At 37.9% G+C, this 25,308-nt stretch overlaps 1 protein-coding gene across 11 annotated transcripts in view; it reads right to left on the bottom strand.

The window, feature by feature from the left end:
• Positions 1-25,308, bottom strand: part of LOC140728102 (intermembrane lipid transfer protein VPS13B-like) — a 1,021,046-nt gene that overhangs the window by 647,187 nt on the left and 348,551 nt on the right. For all 11 annotated transcript variants that reach the window (XR_012099001.1, XR_012099002.1, XR_012099004.1 and 8 more), the window contains exons 18-19: positions 19,420-19,554; positions 6,068-6,247 (exon numbers count right to left, since the gene is read on the bottom strand). Coding sequence is in view for 8 of the 11 variants with exons in the window: in XM_073046336.1 (XP_072902437.1) it covers positions 6,068-6,247; positions 19,420-19,554 (315 nt within the window). In the remaining 3 variants the exon portion in view is untranslated. The remainder of the gene's footprint in view (positions 1-6,067; positions 6,248-19,419; positions 19,555-25,308) is intronic.

Raw genomic sequence — 25,308 nt, 5'->3', positions numbered from 1 at the left:
AAACCACAATCCCTAATTGAAAATTTAAAAAATACCGATGCTGAAAACTGAAATAATAATATACAATACAGAAAATTAAACTAAATTAGTACAATAATTTATTGTTGCCACATTTATTGAAGTACAGTGAAAATCTTGCATTGCAAAGTGTTCATACAGATAATTTCTCTGAGGTAAACAAGAGCAAAGCCCACAGAATAAATGGTTGCAGTTACAGAGAAATGCAGTGCATGTCAACAATAAGATGCAAGGACATGATGAGGGAGATTATGAGGCCAAGAGTCAATTTTATCAAACCAGAGAGCCATTCAATAGTCTGATAACAGAAATTTCCAGCAATTCCATCTATAAGGAGATCTACTATAACCCAGAAAGCAATGTAAAAAACTACATTTGTTAAAGGTTTATCCTTTTAAATGCTGTCATCTTTAACTCAGTTTAAAGGCAGGCAAAGGTGGATATACGGATAGAGAAATCTTTTTTAACACGGAGATAATTACATTTTACTGTGCATTTCTCTCTTAGAAATATCCCTCATATTCTATAATTACTTACTTTTTCATAATAAAATAAATCTTATTGATTATTATCCGGCTCTGATTAAAGCTCCATTGCTGCTCTATCTAGCAAATACAAAATAAATTTCAGACCAGATGAGCAAAATATCCTATTAAGTTACCACAAACACATGTGTAGTAGTCTTGCAAAGCTGCCCTTGCTATTCACCAACAATAACCATCTCATAGTTCTCCTAAAAGAGATTTACAAATTTCAGACAGAATTTTGATCTATTCTTTTCAAGGAGCAGTGCCTCAGAAAGGTGGCATCCATTAATAAAGGCATGCCTTCTTACTGGTACCATCAGGCAGGAAATACAGAAGCCTGAAGGCACACATTCAGTGATTCAGGAACAGTTTCTTCCCCTCTGCCATCTGATTCCTAAATGGACATTGAACCCATGAACTCTACCACACTTTTTAATATACGATAAGGAGTCAGAGTAAGAAGGTGCAGGGGAGGGCAGGAAGAATCAAGGTGATAAGTGAAACCGGGAATGGGGAAAGGATGAAGTAAAGAGCTGGGAAGTTGATTGATGAAAGAGATACAGGGCTGGAGAATGGGGAGTTTGACAGGAGAGATCAGAAAGCCATGAAAGAAAGAAAAGGGAGAGAAGCACCAAAGGGAGGTGATGGGCAGGTTAGGAAATAAGGTGAGAGAGGGGAATGGGAACGGTGAAGGGGGGAATATCATCAGAAGTTTGAGAAATCGATGTTCACGCCATCAGGTTGGAGGCTACTCAAATAGTATATAAGGTGTTACTCCTCCAAACTGAGTATGGCCTCATCACAACAGTCAAGGAGACCATGGACTGACCTGTCGGAATGGGAATGGGAAGTGGAATTAAAATGGGTAGCCACTGGGAGATCCAAGTCTTTCTGGTGGATGAGCATAGGTGCTCAGTGAAGCGGTCTCCCAATCTATGTCGAGTTTCACCGCTGTACAGGAGGCCACACCGGGAGATTCAGATACAGTAGATGATGCCAACGAAGGTGAAGTGTTGCCTCACCAGGAAGAACTGTTTGGGACCCTTAATGGTAGTGAGGGAGAAGGTGTACGGGCAGGTGGAGCAGTTGTTCTGCTTGCAGAGGTAAGTGCCAGGAGGGAGATCAGTGGGGAGGGACAAATGGACAAGGGACTCACTTTTTTATTATTTCTATTTTTGCACAATTTTAATTTAACTATTTAATACACATATGCACTTACTTTAATTGATTTACTTATTTTTTTCAATATTATCATGTATTCCACTGTACTGCTGCCACTAGGTTAACAAGTTGCATGATATATGCTGTTTGCAAGGATATTAAACCTAATTTTGATTCTGATTTGAAGACACAGCTAAAATATCTGAACAGTTTTGTTGTACTAAAGAGCTATTGAAAGTTGCAATTAATATTCCTGATTGATTGTCTGCTCTTTGTGTGTTGAAGCTACATTGGCACATGGGAATTTATGTTCATGCAAAAGTAATCAAAAGCCAAACATGAAACAAAATGCAATGCTCAATGGAAGATCTGTATTTCTCTTCTTGTTACTGCCTTTATCAGTCTTTATTAGAAGTGGTGCCTTTGCCATATAAAATGTTTTTCACACTGCAAAGATAACTGAGTTTAGTGTGGAGATGTGCTGTTTACTTGGCCCATCCTGAGCATCACATGTCAAAAGAGAAGCGGTATAGGGTGGAGTTGTGGTTTATAGTAATCCTGTGCTTTCATATTCACCCCAACAGAAACTAACTTTTTATTCCAAAAGTACTAAATTATTTAAAATTAACCTTCTATCACGTGGACAAGCTCACAATCTGTTTTTGAATTAAAAGTCCACACCAGTCCTGTATTCCACTCTTCTACCACACCTGATTCATGGCTTCAACCACAAATGTCAACATACACTATTTGCTGCTCAACCCATTTGTCCAACTTTTGTTCAACATCCCAGCATCTCAGACTGGGTTTGTCTTCTACCAGACAGATGGAAAACTTAGAGCTTGTTATTCAAATAGTAAAAAATAGGAGATGATTTGATACAGATTTTAAATATCATTAACAGAAATTCTAAAAAGAAAAACTTTTCCCTTCTCTCGCTTGGGTAATCACCAGCAGCCCTAAATTAAACCAATGTGAAAATCACAAAAACGATGCAAACATATCTGCTCTTTTAAATAAATAGCAAAATGCAGCAGATGAAATGGCCATATTACAACTGCAGGTTTCAATTACTGTGATGTTTTAAGTGTCCTCAAACAGCTGATTGAAGTAAACAACAGCAACCTATAATCACAGAGTGCCTATATGGTACTGGACATTCTCATGGGTTCATGGGTTCAGAACAGCATCGTCAAATATGTACAAATTGGAAATGTACAAATTTCCATATACACATTGAAATATTCAGCAGAATGATTGTTCATGAGTTCACCTCTCCAACAAACAGTAAACAAAAAGCTGGAGGAATTCAGTATGTCAAGCAATGTCCATGGAGGCAAATGAATTGTCAATATCTCAGATCAAGACCTTGCATCAGAACAAGGACAGGTAAGGATTTTCCAGAGGAAATATCATAGATAAGGTTTTAGTCAGCTGAAGAAACAGCCACTGCTGGTAGGGTCTTTAAATTCAGAATGATCAAATAAACAGACTTCCAATAAAAGAGCGGGGGTTCCCAACCTCAGGTGCACGGACCCTTTCGGTTAATGGGAGGGGTCCATGGCATAAAAAGGTTGGGAATCTCTGTTTCAGAGGATGTTGGCCCTAGAGATTGGGAGAAAGAGCATCAAGAACTGAAAATAACAATAAGAATTTCAAAAATAGGAAGGAGAAAGGTCACTCAATTTTAAATATGAACAGCAGTAAGATCTTCCATTTATATCAGACCTTTACCGCAATAAAGTGCATCACAAAAAACATTAAAACAATAAAATTAATACCAAGCCAAATCAGGAGATATGCAATTGATCTTAAAATGCTTAATTCCAGTTCAAGTCATACTAGAGGTATTGTAGAACATAGTTCCTTAGGCTAAAAATATCGCTAATATTTCCAACAATATATCTGAAGCATTCATTGTTGTATCAATAAATTTTGTGGATTCACCAAAACATCCCTCTAATAACAACAGTTTCTTTGTAACTTACAGGAAGCATGTTATAATTACAATTTGAGAAAAAAATAATTCCAATCCTTCAAAATTTAAAACATAATTTTGGCTGACATAGCAGTTAAACAATGATGGATCTTGAAGATTGCTGTACAATTACCTGGTGTGAGCCCAGGTATAAACACCACTCCCAAATCAGTGAGTGATATATTGTGTGAGACATTGTTCTATAACTATACTGAACAGAAAGTAGTGTAACAACAGTCATCAAGTTTAACAAAATGACTAAAATTTGTAACATTCTGCTAAGACCAAGGTGGTTACTGTTATCATAAAAATGGATTTAGCTTTTTGTATGAAGTGTTATAGCTCAATTTGGTAAAGATCCTATTTGTTACAGAACAATAGAGCTAAGATATGAATCTATGTTTCCAGAAACGTTGTGGACGATATTACGCTAAAAGACAAGGTATGTGAAACATATTACTTCTACAATTTTAATAAAATCTGACTAACCTATTATTGGTAAAAAAAAATCAGAACATCATTCAAGTTTGTTCAAATGGCACCATTCTGACAAAGCTTCATAGAAATGAACTCTCTCCAATGTTTCCATGGCATTTGGTGAATTTTCAGTTTTATGAGATGATAACAGCCACATTGATAAACCTACACTTTAATTAACTATTCTTTAAAAACATGGCTCTCAAGTATTACAATGTTATTTCCCAAATGGACTCCATAATTAATCTCCTAAAAATCTATCGTTTATAATAATGGTTTCATCTTTGCAATCATGTGCAACCTCAGTAATATTTTACATAGTCCACATCAATTAACATAAATCTTCTTTTAGACCCAAGAATTACATATTGTACAAGAGTTGTAAATTACATAAAATTAATTCTTAAAAGGTTAAAATTCATTCCAGCTCTTTGCTCTTTTAATCACAGTCAGCATGAAACAGAGAACATGTAATATAACCATATAACAATCACAGCACAGAAACAGGCCATTCCGGCCCTCCTAGTCCGTGCCGAACTCTTAATCTCACCTAGTTCCACCTACTCGCACTCAGCCCATAACCCTCCACTCCTTTCCTGTCCATATACCTATCCAATTTTACCTTAAATGACACAACTGAACTGGCCTCTACTACTTCTACAGGAAGCTCATTCCACACAGCTATCACTCTCTGAGTAAAGAAATACCCCCTCGTGTTTCCCTTAAACTTTTGCCCCCTAACTCTCAAATCATGTCCTCTCGTTTGAATCTCCCCTACTCTCAATGGAAACAGCCTATTCACGTCAACTCTATCTATCCCTCTCAACATTTTAAATACCTCGATCAAATCCCCCCTCAACCTTCTACGCTCCAATGAATAGAGACCTAACTTGTTCAACCTTTCTCTGTAACTTAAGTGCTGAAACCCAGGTAACATCCTAGTAAGTCATCTCTGCACTCTCTCTAATTTATTGATATCTTTCCTATAATTCGGTGACCAGAACTGCACACAATATTCCAAATTTGGCCTTACCAATGCCTTGTACAATTTTAACATTACATCCCAACTTCTGTACTCAATGCTCTGATTTATAAAGGCCAGCATTCCAAAAGCCTTCTTCACCACCCTATCTACATGAGACTCCACCTTCAGGGAACTATGCACTGTTATTCTTAGATCTCTCTGTTCCACTGCATTCCTCAATGCCCTACCATTTACCCTGTATGTTCTATTTGGATTATTCCTGCCAAAATGTAGAACCTCACATTTCTCAGCATTAAACTCCATCTGCCAACGTTCAGCCCATTCTTCTAACCGGCATAAATCTCCCTGCAAGATTTGAAAACCCACCTCATTATCCACAACACCTCCTACCTTAGGATCATCAGCATACTTACTAATCCAATTTACCACCCCATCATCCAGATCATTTATGTATATTACAAACAACATTGGGCCCAAAACAGATCCCTGAGGCACCCCGCTAGTCACCGGCCTCCATCCCGATACACAATTATCCACCACTACTCTCTGGCATCTCCCATCTAGCCACTGTTGAATCCATTTTATTACTCCAGCATTAATACCTAATGACTGAACCTTCTTAACTAACCTTCCATGTGGAACTTTGTCAAATGCAAGAGGAGAACAATTATATTCTTCATGTTTGATAAAAATGTTACTTCATTCAGCCGATATTAATTTTTGGTCCACATAATAAACAATGTTGGGCTGGGTTGAGTGTATTTATAATTAATATAGTGATTAATTTTCATAATTTCATCAGATGGTACATGTTGTCAGGGTTGTCATTCATAAACACCTTGCAATAAAATGGTGCTCATCTATTATCATGATAGAAGTTCCCAAAAGAAGAAAAATAGAATATCCAGAGTTAATTCTTACCAGAGCTGTGATAGCTGTCCATGTGCAGAGGAATCTGGATGGTGAAAGCAAGCAGGTCAGGAGCTAAAAGAGACTCTGGTTTCCTACTTTCATTCAGCCATTTGCTCTTATACAAATCTCTTGTGTCTGAAGGTCCTTGTATTAATGGAATCAGCTTTTCTTTCATCCCATCACTTCTTCCTAGTTTTGATTAAAAGGATTCTGTCAACAACTTCCTTTAAATATATTAATATCTCAAATCATACACAAACAAACATCCTAACAACCAAGCAGAAAGGCAAAGCACATTGACTTTTTTACCTGGAATCTTAACTTGAAATGATACTGTGAGAAAAACATATTCACTAAAAAAACTACAGAAAGTCTTTCCCATTCGCCAAGAGAATGTTGTTCCACTGCCTCAGATACATCCAAAGGTTTTTCAACCCACAAAAGAATATCCTTGACATAAGCTGTTTTGGGGAATAACACTTTCATGGAATATGTTATTACTATTTTATTCAGAATTTCCAGGGGACATCACCTAGTTGAAGATATTTGGACAATGAAATGATTTTTTTTTATAAATTCACTTCCCTCAAGTGATCAGAGCAAGTCATTCATTAGAATAAGCATGTCATTCCAATGAATTAAAAATATGCAGCAAGCCCTTGGGAAAGTTCTATAGGATTTGCTCTGTGGAACCTTGGCAAGTGAAGAGTTATTTCATAGGAACACAATACTGTCCAATATAATTAATTTACTTTTTCTACCACAGAAAACCAGAAAATATAACAAAAGATTGAAAGGGTAATCTGATTTTTCTTTTAAATGATCCATACCATGAGCAAAGAATTGTCAACAAGTACCTAATGGCCTTAAAACTGGGGTATGTGTGTTTGTTTACAACCTAGTTGCCTTAAAATTGGGGTCTGTGTGCTTATTTACAACATAGGGAAGTTCCCCAAGGGGAGGGTTGGATTACAACCAACCACTCTGTACAGAAAGAAAGTTTGCAGCCTGCAGTGCTGGTTAAAGCTCCTCCCTATGAGCCCACAATGCATGAACAAAATAAAAGACATCTTATCACCTATTCCAGACCCATTTCATAAAATGTGATTGCAAATGAGCACACGAAGTGCCATGCATTTTGTAGTTCTTGCAGCTCTTAAAGGATTGCTGCATTCTGAAAAAGCAAGCATCAAACCTTATGCTTACCTTACAAAGCAGCAAAGCTTCTGTTTCGGGTCCCACCCTCCCCTCATAAAATTGCCAAGAACTTCAGCTAACATTGCAGCTGCTTGAATTAACATTCTTCCTCCGCGTTATCCCACCAGCATCCCAGTCCTCCCAACTCCTTTGTGACAAGGAAGCTGCCCCTGAAATTTCAAATTGGCATTGCAGCTCACAGATAATAAACAAGTGAAGACAACCGACTGATCTCTGCTCTTGTATTCAAATATAGTCAGTCTCAAATGTTGGGATAATTCACACTGCAGTCACAGAAGCCGAGGTGCTATTACTTCTAGCTTGGTAGTCATGGTTGTCATTGGATACAAGCATGGCATACAGTACATTAAGATTCTAATTGAAGCAATGTCAAATTTCCAAGCCTTTGTACCTCCACTACGAATACTGATTTGTTGATATAGGTGCTTATGGATATGGATGTCTGGAGATGATACTTAATATGAGATCTAAACCAGAATAACATGTAACGTTGAATAAACTCTTCTTGACCTTCCACCCAGGTATAGGTATCGATTATAGCCAATGTTTCGATGACAAACTCTGCCATCTTCATCAGGGATGATGCCTGGTGAATAGTGAATGATGCATGCCTAGTCCAGTGGTATTTATAACCCTGTAGTCCATCCCCCCTGATTGATCAGTCCTCATCCAGTCAGATTTCCACCCTTGCAGTTACAAGCCATTCCCAGGTTAGAATATCCTGACTGTGTGTAACACCCACAGATATGAACAAGCTCCCAAAATATTAAATTAAAAATTCTGACTTATCTCTCTATATTTGCTTCTAAAAACTGCAGAACTAGTTTTCTCTCTCTCTACTTTCTGTAATTGTTCTTTTTTTTCTGCCTTAAGTGTTTCAATGCCATTCATTATAATATTTTGGAGGTATGGTTCTCATTTCGTGTCATTTTTGACAAAGACAATTGTAAAAACAGAATCCATCTGTTATCTAGGGACAGTATGTACTGTTATAATGGATTTAAGAAACCCCAACGTGAGCAAAGCACCATGAAAATAAACTAAATATTTAGATCTCAGAAGAATTATTAAACCAACAATTTGAATAGAATGTTGGATTAAGATCTTTGTTGCAGTATTAGATGACCACCCACCACTTGAAAAGGCAGATTTCACAAACGAATGAATAATCAGTCTCAACAGTTGGGGAAACTATTCACTCTGGGATCACAGGACTTGGAGTTCCACTATTTCACACCAAAGCAATAAACTTACGGTCACAATTATTCACACAACATTTGAAACAGAAACTAAAAACTGTCCAGTACTCAATCAGAAGCCACTAATGTTCATCTAAAATCCTGGAATTAGATTCAGAATTATTCAATTAAGCCTCAGAGATATCTCGGAAATCCTTGAGAGAAAGAAATAAAGAAACAGAAGAATGTAAAGAAAACAAAGCAGAACAAAAAGAGAAATGTGATAGATCCAAATATACCCGAAAAACTAAGGAAACACAATATTTGAATGCAGTAAGAGAAAAAAGATAAATAAGATTCTTCCTTCGAATTTTTATTGGGGTGGTGGGGGAGGTGCTGGTTAAACATTCAGAGGTAGAATCATGTGCCATGAAATTTTGTTAACTTAGCAGCAGCAGTTCAATGCAATCCATAATCTAGCAGAGAAAAAATAATAAAATAATAAATAAACAAGTAAATCAATTACAGTATACATATATTGAATAGATTATAAAATTGTGCAAAAATGGAAATACTATATATTAAAAATACATTAAAAGAACAGATCCCTTTTTAAAAAACACAGATTTATTTTGTGATGGTCGATTGATGACTTTTGAAGAGTTAATTAACAAATATTCTCTCGCTCATACACATTTTCTGCAATATCTTCAGGTTAGACTTTTTTTACAACAATATTTATCAAAGTTTCCATATTTTCAAGAATCTGATTTGTTGGAAACCATTTTGAAGTTGAATCCTTTAGTGAGAGGTTCCATTAGCAGAATTTATAATTTACTTTTGTTACAAAAAGAGAACCTCTCACTAAAGATTAAACAAGATTGGGAGAGAGAACTTAATATGACCTTTGTTAATGAAGATTGGTTGCGAGTTTTGAAAAATGTAAATTCTTCTTCGAAAAGTGCCAATCACTGTTTAATTCAGTTTAAAATTGTTCATCGTTATTACTTAACAAAGGAGAGACTATCTAAAATATTTCCTAGTATAGACAACTACTGCAATAGGTGTAAAACTGAAGTAGCTACTTTGTCACATATGTTCTGGTCATGTTCTTTATTAAAACTGTTTTGAAAATCTTTATTTTCTACAATTTCTAAAGCTCTGAAAATTAATTTACAACCTAACAGATTGACTGTTCTATTTGGAATAGTTCTGCATCATATTCAGGGTATTTCATCTGCAGATCAACATGTAATTGAATGTGTTACACTATTGGCAAGAAGGGCTATTTTATTAAAATGGAAAGATACCTCTGTCCCTACATTAATTGAATGGTTTTCTCAAGTAATGTAATGTCTCAGTTTTGAAAAAATTAGAAGTAGAACTTTTGATCCCCGATTCGATTTTGAGGGAAGATGGGGCTCTTTTGCCAAATATTATCATTTAATTTGAATTATTTTATATGGTTTCCTTCCCATCTTATTCTATATAAATATGAATTGGCAGTTGATGATTCTTTTTCTTTATATATATATAGATGATGGTAAGACGTATTGCTCCGGGGGTTGATTCCTAATGGGTTTTTTCCCCCTTTTTTTGTAGTCAGTGGGGTTTTTTTTTCTTAGTTAGATGGGGTTCTTTTTTTTCTTTCTTTTCCTTACATATAAATTTTTTTCCATTTTAATATATTACAATCAGCCTTTATTTTATTCAGCTTTATTAATTGTATATATATTAATTTGTTGAAGTTTTGTATCATTTTATAGCTGTAGAAGATAATGTACCAATAAAAAGATTCTAAAAATGAAAAAAGGTGAGGTAGTGTCCAAAGATTCTATGTCTATTTAGCATATTGAAGTTTTAGTCAGTCCGGTGAGCAGGACAAAATAAGTTTCTGGACATTAGTGGCTTGTACATTCAAATCTGAAATATCTGAATTCTTGTTATATATGGTCTATTGTTTTATTAACTTTTTCACTTGTGTGGTGATTTTGTGGACATTCCCTAGTTGTGCACGAACAGATGCTGAGTGGATACTCACTTGAACTACCATAGCCTATCTGGGGATGCCACTAAGTTAACATCGTCTTTGAAGAAGATCCAGGATAGCGACCTAGAACTTATAGTGAAACAACATTAAACATTCAAGTCAGAATGTGGCTGCTGTGGGCTGTTGTCCTTCGAGACAAGAAGCAGATAAAATAGTATCAATTGAGAAACAGCTGGATAGGTAGCTACGTGGAGGAGCAGGATATTGGCTGAATGAATGAAACTGGGATTAGTTGGGTGGACAGCATGGTCAGCACACACTGGTTGAGCCAAGGGACCTGAATACTTGCAATGTTGCATTATAACCATATGGATGTCAATGGCTCTAGACAGTGGCAACAAATTGGGAGGTAGTACCACAGAAACCATGGGAACTTGTTGCCATGATGTCTGTACATATTCCCACAACAACATAAAGGTGGTGGATTTGGAAGATTTTTAAACTGGTCAGTTGTGTAACTGGCAAACAAATAGTTTGCTCCAGAATTTGTTTCCTTTCTTACGATACCTTGCATGTGTACAAGTCAATAATTTGTACTATAAGAAAGTGAATCACTTCAGGCTCAGTAGATTTGCCCTACTATGGTAGCCACAGTATTATGCAGGTGGTCCTGCTGAGATCCTGTTCAGTGCTGACCTCCAGGGTGTTGATGATGAGGAAACAGAAATGGCATTGTATATCAAGGCCATTGTCTGCATTTCCAGAACACTTGCATTCTGTCCACAGTGACCATCCCGAGCTCCCAGTTGCATGCCATTTCATTTCCCCTTCTCATTCCTACACCAATATGCCCATCCTCAGCCTTCTCTACTGCAGGGTGAAGCTCAAAGCAAACTAAATTAACAACAGCTCATATTCTACCTGAATAACTTACAACCCAAAGCTATGAACATTGATTTTTCAGTTTCAGGGGATCCTCACATCCACCATTTCTCCTCCCAGCCCATCATCTCCCTCCTTTTCATTTCTCTTTGATCCTTCCATTTTTGTACCTTTTCCCATACCACCCAACTGCCCCCCACCCAATCATCCAGTTTCCTCTTCCTCCTGTCTTGTTCCACCTCCTCCCCTTCCAATCCCCTGTCTACTTCTGATTCCATCAGCCTTCAATTCTCCCCTAATTGTTTCCATTATCACCTTTCTTTCCTCCTTATCTGGTAGCATTCGTGTGGCAAATGATCATCCTCTAGGTTATCTCCACCTTCACCCTCCCATAAGACTATAAGACATAGGAACAAAACTATGCAATCCAGTTCATTGAGTCTGATCCACCATTCTATCATAGCTGATTTATTATCCCTCTGAACCCCAATCTCCTGATGCCCTGGCTAATCAAAAACCTATCAACCTCTGATTTAAATATACCCAATGACTTGGCCTCCAACGCAGTGAATTCCACAGATTCATCACCCCTGGCTCTAAATTCCTCCTCACCCTGCTCTAAATGGATGTCCCTCTGAGACTGTGCCCCCTGGTCCTGGACTTTCACTATATAAGAAACGTCCTCTCCACATCCACTCAATCTAGGCCTTTCAATATTGAATTAGTTTCAATGAGATTCCCCCCCTTATTCTTCTAAACTCCAGTAAGTACAGGCACAGAACCATCAAACATTCCTCATACGTTAACCCTTTCCTTCCAGGAATCATTCTTGTGAACCTCCTCTGGACCCTCTCCAGTACCAACACATTTTTTCATTGATAATGAACCCAAACGTCCTCAATGCCTTATAAAGTCTCGACATTACATCCTTGCTTTTATATTCTGGTCCTCTCAAAATGAATGATAACGTTGCATTTCCCTTCCTTACCACCAAGTTAACCTGCAAGTTGACCTTTAGGGAATCCTGCAATAGGACTCCCAAATCTCTTTGCACCACTGATTTTTGGATTTTCTCTCCATTTAAAAAATAGACTGTGCCTTTATTCCTTCTACCAAAGTACATAACCATAGACTTCCCTACATTATATTCCATCTGCCATTTCCTAGCCCATTCTCCCAATCTGTCCAAATCCTTCTGCAGATTCCCTAATGCCTCAACACATAATTTTGTATCGGTTGCAGAATACCACTAGTTACTGGCAGCTAACCAGCACAAACCCCCTTTATTCACACTCTTTGTTCCTCCCACCATTCAGCCAATCTTCCATCCATGCAGGTATCTTTCCTGTAATACCATGGCTATTATCTTGAGTAGTCTCATATGTGGCAGCTTGTCAAAGGCCTTCAGAAAATCCAAATAAGCAACAAACACATTGATATTTGCAATTTCCCAGTCCTCTGGATCCATGCCACAACCTAGTGTTTCTTGAAAGACAATTAGTAATGCTTCCACAACCGCATCAGTTACTGTTTTCAGAACCCTGGTGATTCATCCATCTGGTTCAGGTGACTTATCTACCTTCAGATTTTACAATTTCCCAAACACCACCTCATTAGTAATACTGACTACACTCACGTTTGCCCCCAATGCTCATGAACTTCTGGCATGCTGCTGTCTTCCACAATAAAGACTGACTCAAAATATTTACTAAAATCATCTGCCATTTCTTTGCCCACCATTACTACCACTCTAGCATCATTATACAGAGTCCTATATCCATTCTTGCCTCTTTTTTACTCTTTATATAAAATCTAAAAAAATCTTTTGGTATCTTCTTTTATACCATTAGTTAGCATACCTCCATAATTCGTATTTTCTCTACTTATATTTTTTTTAGTTGTCTTCTGGTGGTTTTTAAAAGCTTCCCACTCCTCCAACTTCCCACTTATTTTGGTGCTCTATCATATGCCATCTCTTTTGTTTTTATGCTGTCTTTGACTTCCCTTGTTAGCCACAGTTGCCTTAACTTCCCTTTTGAATACTGCTTTGGGATGTATCTATCCTGCGACTTCAGAATTGTCCCCCAGAAATTCCAACCATTGCTGTTCTGCCGTCATCCCTGCTTGTGTCACCTTCCAATCAACTCCGGCCAGCCCCTCTCTCATGCCTCCGTAACTCCTTTTAATCTGCTTTATCTTCTCCTTCTCAAACTTCAGGGTAAATTCTATCATAATATGATCACTGCCTCTGAAAGGTTCTTCTACCTTAAACTCTCTAATCAAATCTGGTTCATTAAATAACACCCAATCCAAAATTCTCTTTCCCCTAGTGGATTCAGCCATAAGCTCTTTTAGGAAGTGGACTCCTGAAGCTGAACAGGCCCTGAGAGTCTGCTTCGGTACTACTAACTGGGATGTACTGCAAGGGGGGCTCTGTGGGGGCGTTGAGGAGGTCACTGAATGCACAACGGACTATATTAACTTTTGTGTGGATGCCGTTGTCCGTGTTAGAACTGTTCGCTGCTATCCCAATAATAAGCCCTGGATCACTAGTCACATCAAAGGCCTCCTAAACCAGAAGAAGAGGGCCTTTAAAGATGGTGATCGGTTGGAGCTTAAAAGAGTTCAGAAGGAACTCAGAGTACAGATAAGGGGGGCAAAGGAGCAGTATAGGAGGAAGCTAGAACAAAAGCTGCAGAAAAAAAGCATGAAGGAGGTGTGGGATGGGATGAAGATCATCACCGGATGCGGTGCAAAGCGGGGGGCAAACATAAGTGGAGATGTGGAGAAAGCGAACCAGCTGAACAACTTCTTCAACAGGTACGACAGCACAATCTCATCCTCACCGCAGAAATCCACACCAGGCTTACTTCCCTCACAGGAAAATAGCCACTCACAGGAGACCTTGCCCATGGCCAGGATTACGGCTGCACAGGTGGAAGGTCAACTGAGGAAGATCTGTACCAGCAAGGCGGCTGGACCGGATGGAGTTTCCCCACGATTACTGAGGGCCTGTGCGACTGAGCTGGGAGAACCACTACAGCGCATCTTCAACATGAGCCTGGAGCAGAGAAGAGTACCCAGACAGTGGAAAACATCCTGTATTGTCCCGGTACCGAAGAAACCACAACCAAAGGAGTTGAATGACTTCAGACCTGTTGCCTTGACGTCGCACGTGATGAAGACCATGGAGCGGCTGATAATACAGAATCTGAGGCCACAAACCAGGCACGCCCAGGATCCTCTTCAGTTTGCGTATAAGGAGAAGGTGGGAGTGGAGGATGCTATCACGTATTTGCTGCACAAATCACTCTCTCACCTAGATGGGGTCAGTTGTGCTGTGAGGATTACATTCCTTGACTTCTCTAGTGCCTTTAACACCATCCAGCCCAAGATCTTAAGGCACAAACTAACGGAGATGGGTGTAGACTCTCACATGGTGGATTGGATAGTGGACTACTTGACAGATAGACCTCAGTATGTGCGGTTGGGAGACTGTAGGTCTGACACGGTGGTCAGCAGCACAGGAGCGCCGCAGGGAACCGTACTCTCTCCGGTCCTGTTCACCCTGTACACATCAGACTTCCAATATAACTCGGAGTCCTGCCATGTGCAGAAGTTCGCTGATGACACAGCCATAGTGGGGTGTGTCAGGAATGGACAGGAGGAGGAGTATAGGAAACTGATACAGGACTTTGTGATATGGTGCAACTCAAACTACCTGCGTCTCAATATCACCAAGACCAAGGAGATGGTGGTGGACTTTAGGAGATCTAGGCCTCATATGGAGCCAGTGATCATAAATGGAGAACGTGTGGAGCAGGTTAAGACCTACAAGTATCTGGGAGTACAGTTAGACGAGAAGCTAGACTGGACTGCCAACACAGATGCCTTGTGCAGGAAGGCACAGAGTCGACTGTACTTCCTTAGAAGGTTGGCGTCATTCAATGTCTGTAGTGAGATGCTGAAGATGTTCTTTAGGTCAGTTGTGGAGAGCGCCCTCTTCTTTGTGGTGGCGTGTTGGGGAGGAAGCATTAAGAAGAGGGACGCCTCACGTCTTAATAAACTGGTAAGGAAGGCGGGCTCTGTCGTGGGCAAAGTACTGGAGAGTTTAACATCGGTAGCTGAGCGAAGGGCGCTGAGTAGGCTACGGTCAATTATGGAAAACTCTGAACATCCTCTACATAGCACCATCCAGAGACAGAGAAGCAGTTTCAGCGACAGGTTACTATCGATGCAATGCTCCTCAGACAGGATGAAGAGGTCAATACTCCCCAATGCCATTAGGCTTTACAATTCTACCGCCAGGACTTAAGAACTTTTTAAAAGCTATTATTAATGCTTTTTGAGATAGTGATTTAGATGCATATCATATTTTTTACTGAGTTAAGTATTGTATGTAATTAGTTTTGCTACAACAAGTGTATGGGACATTGGAAAAAAAGTTGAATTTCCCCATGGGGATGAATAAAGTATCTATCTATCTATCTATCTATCTATCTATCTAAGCTACCTGAAAAAGACATCTCATAGGTATTCTATGAATTCCCTCTCTTGGAATCCAGCACCAATCTGATTTTCCTAATCTACCTGCATATTGAAATGCCTTTTCCATCTCCTGGATACTGTTTGATCGCCTGTATATAAGTCTCATCAGGGCCTTTTTACTCTTGCAGTTTCTTAACTCTATCCACAACGGTTCTACATCTTCAATCCTATGTCACCTCTCTCTAAGGATACAAATTCATTTCTTACCAGCAGAGTCACCCCAACCCTTGTATTGAAAAGACCTGCCCGTCCTTTCGATACAAGATGTATTCTTGGATGTTAAGCTCCCAACTATGATCTTCTTTCAGCTACAACTCAGTGATGCACAAAACATCACACCTGTCAACCTTCAATGACACGACAAGATCATCTACCTCAATCCATATACTACGTGCTTTCAAGTGTAACACCTTCAGTCCTGTATTCACCACCATTTTCAATTCTGGCCCCATGTTACACTTCAGTTCATCCCACAGACTGTAATTTTGCCCTATCATCTGCTTGTTCTTCCTCACAGTCTCACTACATAATGCATCAAGTTCTACACCAATTGCTCCACCATCAGCCCAATCACTCTGGTTTCCATCCCAGTCAAATTAGTTTGAACCCTTCCCAACAGCTCTAGTAAACTGGAGCACAAGAATATTGGTCTTGGGTTCAGGTGTAACCCGCCTTTTTTGTACACATCATACAATACCTTCCTCAGAAGGGATTCGAATTATGCAGAAATCTGAAACCCTGCCCTCTGCACCTCTCCCTCAGCCACTCATTCATGAGTACTATTATCCTATTCCTACTGTGACTAGCATCTGGTACTGAGAGTAATCCAGAGATTACTAACTTGGAGGTCTTCCTCTTCAGCCTCTTCCATAACACCCTATTCCCCCTTTCTACGTATGTCATTAGTGCCAATGTGCATCATGACCTCTGTCTGCTCACCCTTCCTATTTTGAATCTTCTGCAGTCTCTCAAAGACGTCCTTGATGAGGCAACACATCATCCTGGCTTCTCTTTTGTGGCCAGAGAATCTGCTGTCCATTCCCCTTACTATTGAGTCTCCTATCATGATCACTCTGCCTGACTTTACCCTTCCCTACTGAGCCTCAGAACCAGCACACTGCCCATGACCCAGTTGCTGCTCCTGTGCCCTGATAAGGAATCTACCCCACAGCAGTACCAAAGGGATATACTTGTTGCTGTCCTCTCCTCTCCTGGCTCCCTGCCTTTTCTTTTGTCTTTATCCATATATCATCTACTTGACCAAATTTCATGATACAGTATATGTAAGTGTCATAAACCTGATTCTTATTCTGCCTCAATCGAGAACATCCCCCTCCCCCTCTCTTAACTGATTCGATCTGCTTATCATCCTTCCATCTCTTTTGGTTCACCAATCACCTACTGGCACCCTTCATGTCACTATCCCTCTCCTCTACTTTAGTGTGATGCAGGGTTTCAACCCAAGGCGTCAACAATTCTTTTGCCCCACAGATGCTGCTCAACTTTCTAAGAGCCTCCAGGAATTTGTTTGTTGCTCTAGATTCAAGCATCTGCAATCTTTTGTGCATCCACTTGTGATTCTATATCAAATTACAGCATCAGCATTTATTTTGCTTGTTTCTCTCATTTATTGTGGTGGTAGTGGTGAAAGGTTTAGAAAATGATGGTGAAGTAGCCTGGTTCTGTAAGTGCAATATATATTTGTACATGGATGGTGTTGAAGAGAAAGAATAGATTAAAACAATGAACACACTTCGTATGGATTGGGTGCCAATCAAGCAGGGTGCTTGCATTGGACAGTGTCATGACTCAAGCATTATTGGAACTGAATTCCTCATCACATGTGGAGAGAATTCCATTACACTCCTGGCCTGTGCATTGTAGATAGTGGAAAGGCAACTTCAACTTAACTTCCATGAAATAAGTCAATCTCAGAGGAAACACAGCACTGTTATTTGAAGCACATGGAGAAGTTCAAACTCCATCTAATTTCTTCAAGGTGCCTTAATTTCAAAATATTAAACTCAGTTGGACAGTTGAAATGTTTTCTGCTTGTGAAATCAGACATCCTGGCCAACATTCATAAACCAACAGCAAATTTTATATAAAGATAGGAGAGAAGTTTCACACTGTGAGTTCAATCACTAAGAAACAGGTGAAGACGATTAAAATTTCACACCAACAGCTATCTATAAGAAAGATTTAAATCTCATCATTTTAGATCTTTATGATAATCCAATGTACCACCTATTTGGCTTTTTCTCATAATAAAGTCATTGTTATTCATGAAAATACTTTAAAAATACAAATGCTAGATAATACCACATTTTAGAGCACTATTGTTTTAAAATTCTCCCAACTTTTGAGCACATCTACATGAAACTTTGCCATAGAAAAGCAGTATCCATTATCAAAGATCGCCACCACCCAGGCCTTGCTTTTTTCTTGTTGCTGCCATCAGGTAGAAGATACAGGTGCCTCAGGAGTCGCACCACCAGGTTCAAGAACTGTTACTACCCCTCAGCCATCAGGCTCTTGAACAAAAAGGGATAACTACACTCTTTAAGGACTCTTTTCTCTTGTTATCTTATGTTTTTGTTATTTATTGCTACTTATTAATATTTGTATTTGCACAGTTGTCCATTGCTTACAGCTACTATTCCATAGATTTGCTAAGTATGCCACAGAAAAAGAATCTCAGGGTTGTATATGGTGACACAAGTACTCTGACAGTAAATTCTACTTTGAACTTTGTAGACTGAACATAGATTTTAAATAGTCACCATTTCTCGAATTTGAGATCATTCCAAGAAAAAGGGTCAAATCTCTTCTCTCCTTTAAATGAGCAATGTAGTGGCAGTTACCTATTGAACTCCATGTCTGAAATTCAGCTCTTTTGAATTGAGAGATTGACTTCAATACATATTCATTTTCACATCAAGCATTTAGCATTTAATAACATAGGACAAATTACTGACCTATTAAACTTTATGGCTTACATGGTTATGGAAGGAACTATTCTCCACTTAGATTATAGAATTGTTCTGTGGATATATTTAAGAATTTGAATGAAATGTGTTAAAATTGAAACTGTATTTAATAGACATGATTAACCAAAATCAACGCAATTTTAAATCTATGTTATCTGCTGTCATTTTAAACCATTTTCTCTTGAAAGAACATGACTAAATGTACTGCTTTAATTAAGTGGAGCATGCCACATGCACAGACCTTAAGTCAGCCTTGTACATCAAAAAAATTATACATTAATTCTTAACAGTGAAACTTCAGGAAATACAAACTCCAAAACAGTTTAAGCCAGATTGTAAATAAGATTATTATTTTCACTGCCTAACCATTGCATATAGTAAATAGAACTTTTAACACAATAAGATTATCCACTGGCAAAACAACACATCTTTTGGGAGAGAAAGCTGATTCATGGCAGACAAGCAAACTCTTAATTTCAGTGACTTCCCTTATAAAGAGATCAGTCAATTCTCCTATTCAGGCAATAAACTTTTACATGTTCCAGCTGCACATACCTGGGGCTTTGGCACAAGCTTTTATTGATCCCATGGTCCCCGAAACACATTTTACCAATGATGTGCTACAGAATTTCAACTCAACGTTTTGGATAGAACCCTCCAGAGTTGGCAATGGATTCTGGGATTTCACACCTAATAAAAGAAAATTGCAAATGAAGTAGTCTGCTGTGTTTAAATAATCAGGAATTCTAGATAGTGGAGTTATTTCTCCACACTTAAGAGATTTAATGTTATACAAACTGTGTCTTGGTCTATAATTGTATGAGCTTTGTACAGAATTGCATAAATTGCAAAAAAAATCAGCACAGGTTTAACTTTCAATCTTTTCAAAAATACATTGTGCAGCAGTTTTTAATTATCAAAATATTCAGACTTGCAAATTGCTGTGAATGATAGCTGCAGATAAGAAGATAATAAGCTGCAACACAGGGCAGTAAATTAATTTGGCACTTCAAGTACATTCCGCTATGGCACTGCCACATAACAGTGTAAATTCGGATACAAAGCACAACCTAATTCTGGAGGCAAGAGTCTCACATTGGTTCATTTCAACACTTCATTGAGAATAGCCAGAGTGGTCACCATGCCTAGTATATAAAAGTGGTCCAATGGCCTCCTTGAAATAAACTCAGCTTATTGATTAGTTCAAATGTTTAGTTAAGTGATTAGTTCAAAGTTTCTTCCAGTCCACACTTTCTATACATCCCTAATAATTGGAAGAGAATCTGTGCGTGCATCCATGCTTGCACAGACCTTTCTCAGCAGGACAATGGAGCTTGAGCCAAGCAGGAACCAAACAGTGTAAACAGGGTTCCAACTCATTGGAAATTGATGTCACAAATAAACATATGATCCACCTAAATTAATGAACTCTCATAGAAAGCACACCTTCCTTCTCAGTCTTAAAAATATTACAGTTCAGAACAGTACCATGATTGCATATATGTACCACTACAAAATAGCTTTGAAAGTGTCTATGAAAGTAACTTGAAAGGAAGGAAGGATCTCTGGTTTGTGATAAGCACTACTCAACAATAGTAATTGGTTTAATGTAATTGTGTGCATGACAATACCCATCAAATTTAACCTTGACATTTTTGCACACTGCTATGGTAAGTACAGTGCCTTCCAATAACATGGATCCTTCCTCTGCTAATTAAACTATGTTTCTTTGCAAATCTGCATCAGACCATCAAAGAGAGAAAAAAAATCTTTCAAATATTTTAGGTAAGGACAATATCTAATTTGTTTAAATTTGCATCATTTCAAAACCTCGTTTAAAATTTTCTGAAATTTTGAGTCCGAAGTCCACATTGTTTCAGACTTGAGAGATTTTGAAATGGAGATCGTTTTGCTGTGACTGCAAGCTTCCTTTTTAACTCAAACTGCTTAGTTTATTAATAAACCACACAATGTATTTACTGATAGGGTCATTTTGTTAACTATTTACTCTACTAATTTAACCTTTGCCTTACCTGGCTACTCATTATATACAGATTATATTCTCCCAAGATTATTCATGCCCTATTTCTGTATGTACAAACGGGCATTGGGAAACCAATGGGATGGATCTGCCTTCTGCCATGTGGGAATTCGGACTCAGTTAGTGACAATATCTGGATGGTTTGGTTAAATGCCCAGGACATTACCCTTGGATACCCTATGTTTTAATCAAATATATTGTTGGGCAGGAAACATTTCTAACTTATGCACTGTTCAGGTTACAAATAGTTCTGAGGAATGTAAGTCTGTCATAACAGGAGGAGGAACTGCAGAGCTGAGTCATTACACTGTTCAATTTCAAACATGCAGATAGAAAAGCTAGCAATAAAAATATTGCTTCACTGGGATGGAAGCTATAGACAATAAGCTTACAGGCATTAAAAGTAAAATATATTAATTTCACAGTGGAGTAACTGGGGCGTACCAGTGAGAAAGTTAATCATTCCTCAATGAGCATCACAAACATCATTCTGTTATATTTGTGAAATATAGTTGCAGAAAAACATTGGAGAATATAACAAAACAAATAGTAAACTGCAAGTTTACTACCTGAAATTCACAAATTGACATATTAATACTTTAAAAACATGCACCAACAATTTTTAAAAATCCAATTTCTAATGCAAATACTGTAAACTATGCATAACCCAGAGTTGCTTTACTTACATATAATATGCCATATTATATATATATAGCACAGCATTTGTTTGAAGGGTATGATTTTACAGTCAGCCATTTTCATTTTTAAAAGCTACCTTCAGAAGATTCTGTCTCCAAATATAATGACTGTCCGATGTGGCAAGATAAACGGAAAATAATTGCCACTGAAAGTGATGATCTCACCTTTAAATTGAATTCTATTTCATGAGCTCTGGTAAACATACGTGAGCAAAAACTACTGCAAACATTCCCTGTATCTATTTGCTTTTAGCTTGAATTCCATTTTAACTATTGGTGATGAATGACCTAGAGTCTGCATTTAATAAAGTGCAAGTTGAAGCCATTTTCAAATATATTCTTGTTCTGATTCCTTATATAACACATTGCTCAAAGAAAGGCTTGATGTTTATTACAGACCATTTATATTTCTATACAATAATTCGTAAATTAGTTTACTATTGTCCCATGTGCAGTGAAAAACTTGTCTTGCATAATGGTCACATAGATTAATTCATTACAACAGAGTATTGAGGTTGTACAAAGTAAAACAACAACAATGCAGAATAGAAGTGCAATAATTACAGAGATGGGTTGTATTGTGACTGTAAATACCTAGAAAATAAATGACAAGCAATGGGTGGATCCGTCAACCCTATTATCACCAGTGGATTTTCTGCAAGAATTTTCTATCACCAACACAGTAACCAGAGTGCAAGGTGAATAGGATCAGGAGCACGTTAAGTTTGACAGCCAAGATGATGTGCTGATCATTACTGGAGATGGAGATGGAGATGGATGTCAACAGAGCAATAGATTAGCAAGATTGAATATGAAAAAGGCATGGTTGAGGATGTTGACATTAATGACTAAACACACATTTATCATCAATTGTTAACCAACAAAGACTATATTTAATTGAAAGAAATACTTAATTGAATAAATAATCAGATAAAATTTTAATTGAACAAAAAAAATTATTTCTTTTTAAATAAAGTATGGAACATCATCTACCTCCAGCATAATATAACCCATATTGACGTTCTTTCAGTTTCAGTTGTAACAATGAAAATTATTTTAGACAGGCATTTGATAATATTCAGGGTGAATCAAGGCAAACGTTTTATAGGCCTGGAATATAGTCTGTGAATGATTCTTTCACTATAATTGTGTTGCCAATCATCTTAATTAAGATTTTTCTTGAATTTGTAGTAAAGTGAAAATTACTAATTACTAGTAAATATTTCCAACTATCAATAATTTTGCTGATACAAATATCTGCATGGAAGCTATGATTTTCTTGTGTGGGCAGGAAGTACCATATTTTAATAGTACATGGCTACTCATTTTAGTTATTTCTCCCAACATAAAGCAAAGATCACAAAATAATATAGTGTATTTGTTCAAAATTTATGCCAATTTGATAAAAAAGTATATTTTAATCATCTAAGAATTGCTTTGTTTGATCTGAATACTTTCAATAAACGGTCACTGAACATTCATTTGTTTCAAAGTCATCTTTATGTTGTAATGTCAGTAACAAAAATGCATTTGCTCTGAGTAGGGGTGGTGCCCCCCACCCAGCTTTTGAAGATATTTGCAAATTTATTTATTGGCATCTCTAGCTCATCATGTGACATGAAAGTCAACCATGTATTCTGGGCCTCAGATCAATTGAAAGCCAGAATAGGCAGGAATGACAGGTCTCTTATCTGAAAAGGCACAAATGAACCAGTTGAGTTTTCACAGCCATTTTAACTAGCACTAGCTACAGCTTGCTATGGTAGGATTTATACTCATAACCTTTAGGTTGCTTGCCCAGCCCCACAATTACTATGTTACAGCTACTTGTAATTTATAATAATGATAGTCTATAAAGAAAAATACGGTTTGGTAAACATATGTACCTTTTTAATCATAGTTAGTAAGTGTGAAATTAAGGGAAATCGGTCACCAGTAGTTACACAAATCTGCTCCAAAGACAAAGAGATCGAGAAGGCATCTACAGGAGTGAGATATGCCAACTAGTGGAATGGTGCCGCAGCAACAACCTGGCACTCAATGTCAGTACGATGAAAGAGCTGATCGTGGACTTACAAAAGGGTAAGACAAAGGACCACATACCAATCCTCATAGCGGGATCAGAAGTGAACAGAGTGAGCAGCTTCAAGTTCCTGGGTGTCGAGATTTCTGAGGATTTAACCTGGTCCCAACATATCGATGTAGTCATAAAGAAGGCAAGACAGTGGCTATATTTTATTAGGAGTTTGAAGAGATTTGGCATGTCAACAAATACGCTCAAAAACTTCTATAGTTGCACGGTGGACAGCATTCTGACAGGCTGCATCACTGTCTGGTATGGAGGGGCTACTGAACAGGACCCAAAAAAGCTGCAGAAGGTTGTAAATCTAGTCAGCTCCATCTTGGGCACTAACCTACAAAGTTCCCAGGACATCTTTAGGGAGTGATGTCTCAGAAAGGCAGCGTCCATTATTAAGAACCTCCAGCACCCAGGGCATGCCCTTTTCTCACTGTTACCATCAGGTAGGAGGTACAGAAGCCTGAAGGCACACAGTCAGCGATTCAGGAACAGCTTTCTCCCCTCTGCCATCTGATTCCTAAATGGACATTGAACCCGTGAACTCTACCACACTTTTTAATATATATTATTTCTGTTTTTTGCATGACTTTTAATCTATTCAATATACATATAATGTAATTGATTTATTTACTTATTTATTGTTAGTTTTTTCCTTCTTCTATATTATGTATTGCATTGAACTGCTGCTGCTAAGTTAACAAATGTCATGACAAGTGCCGGTGATAATAAACCTAATTCTGATTCCGATTCATCTCCGGATTCAAATTTATCTCTCTGTAATTTCATTCAGCATGATAAATCTATGCTCTTCTGATCACATACTCTTAACCAGCCCAAATTTAATTGTTTCACTACTGGTCTCCAGAACAGCAAAAGCCCTAAACACTAGAATATTCTTCTTAAACTTTTCCAGCTTTCTATCTCTTTTCATTTATGATCATCTTTACCTCTTGGACCATCTATCTGGATAGTCCCAGTATTGCCTATCAAACTTCAAAGAATGAGAACAGCTGTCATAAAGAAGAGTGGTTGTTCCTGGTGCAGACAATGGACAATTCAGTGGCAGGTAAAAATCAATATAATGAAAGGTACAGTTACATTTTTTGATGTTTTGTCTTAAGTGCTAATTTATGGAAGGTACATTTATGGAAGTCCTAAACTCCTTTTTATATGCAATCACTGATAATATAGGAAATATGACAACCAATTAAAACACATAGTTCCTCAACCAATAATGTGGGCAAAAGGAACAAAAATAATTTTAAACAAAATTATAGAATGATTACTACACAAATAAGAAGCCATTTTGCCCATCACATCCACAGTTGCTCTCTACCTGAGCAATTCAAGAGTTACAACTTTTACCCCTTTTCCACAGCTTTGCTAGTTTTTCCTCACCATATACTTATCCATTTCCCTCTGCATTGAAAAGTTTATCATCACTTAATTTTAATTTTCTTCTCTCTTATTTAATGTAACAGGAAATGAGGAAAACTCCCAGGTTTTCCTTCAAAGTACTGTTTTCCTTTACATTCACCAATGAGAGCACCAACGTGCTACAGGAAAATGACTGCATCACTACTTCAAGTGTCTGAATAAGACCATCATCTGGTGTTAAGGTGAAA

Source organism: Hemitrygon akajei, chromosome 1, assembly GCF_048418815.1.
Source record: "Hemitrygon akajei chromosome 1, sHemAka1.3, whole genome shotgun sequence".
Classification (NCBI taxonomy): Eukaryota; Metazoa; Chordata; class Chondrichthyes; order Myliobatiformes; family Dasyatidae; genus Hemitrygon; species Hemitrygon akajei.
The sequence above is the reverse complement of the archived record's forward strand: the minus strand, read 5'-3'. Positions and strand labels throughout refer to the sequence as shown.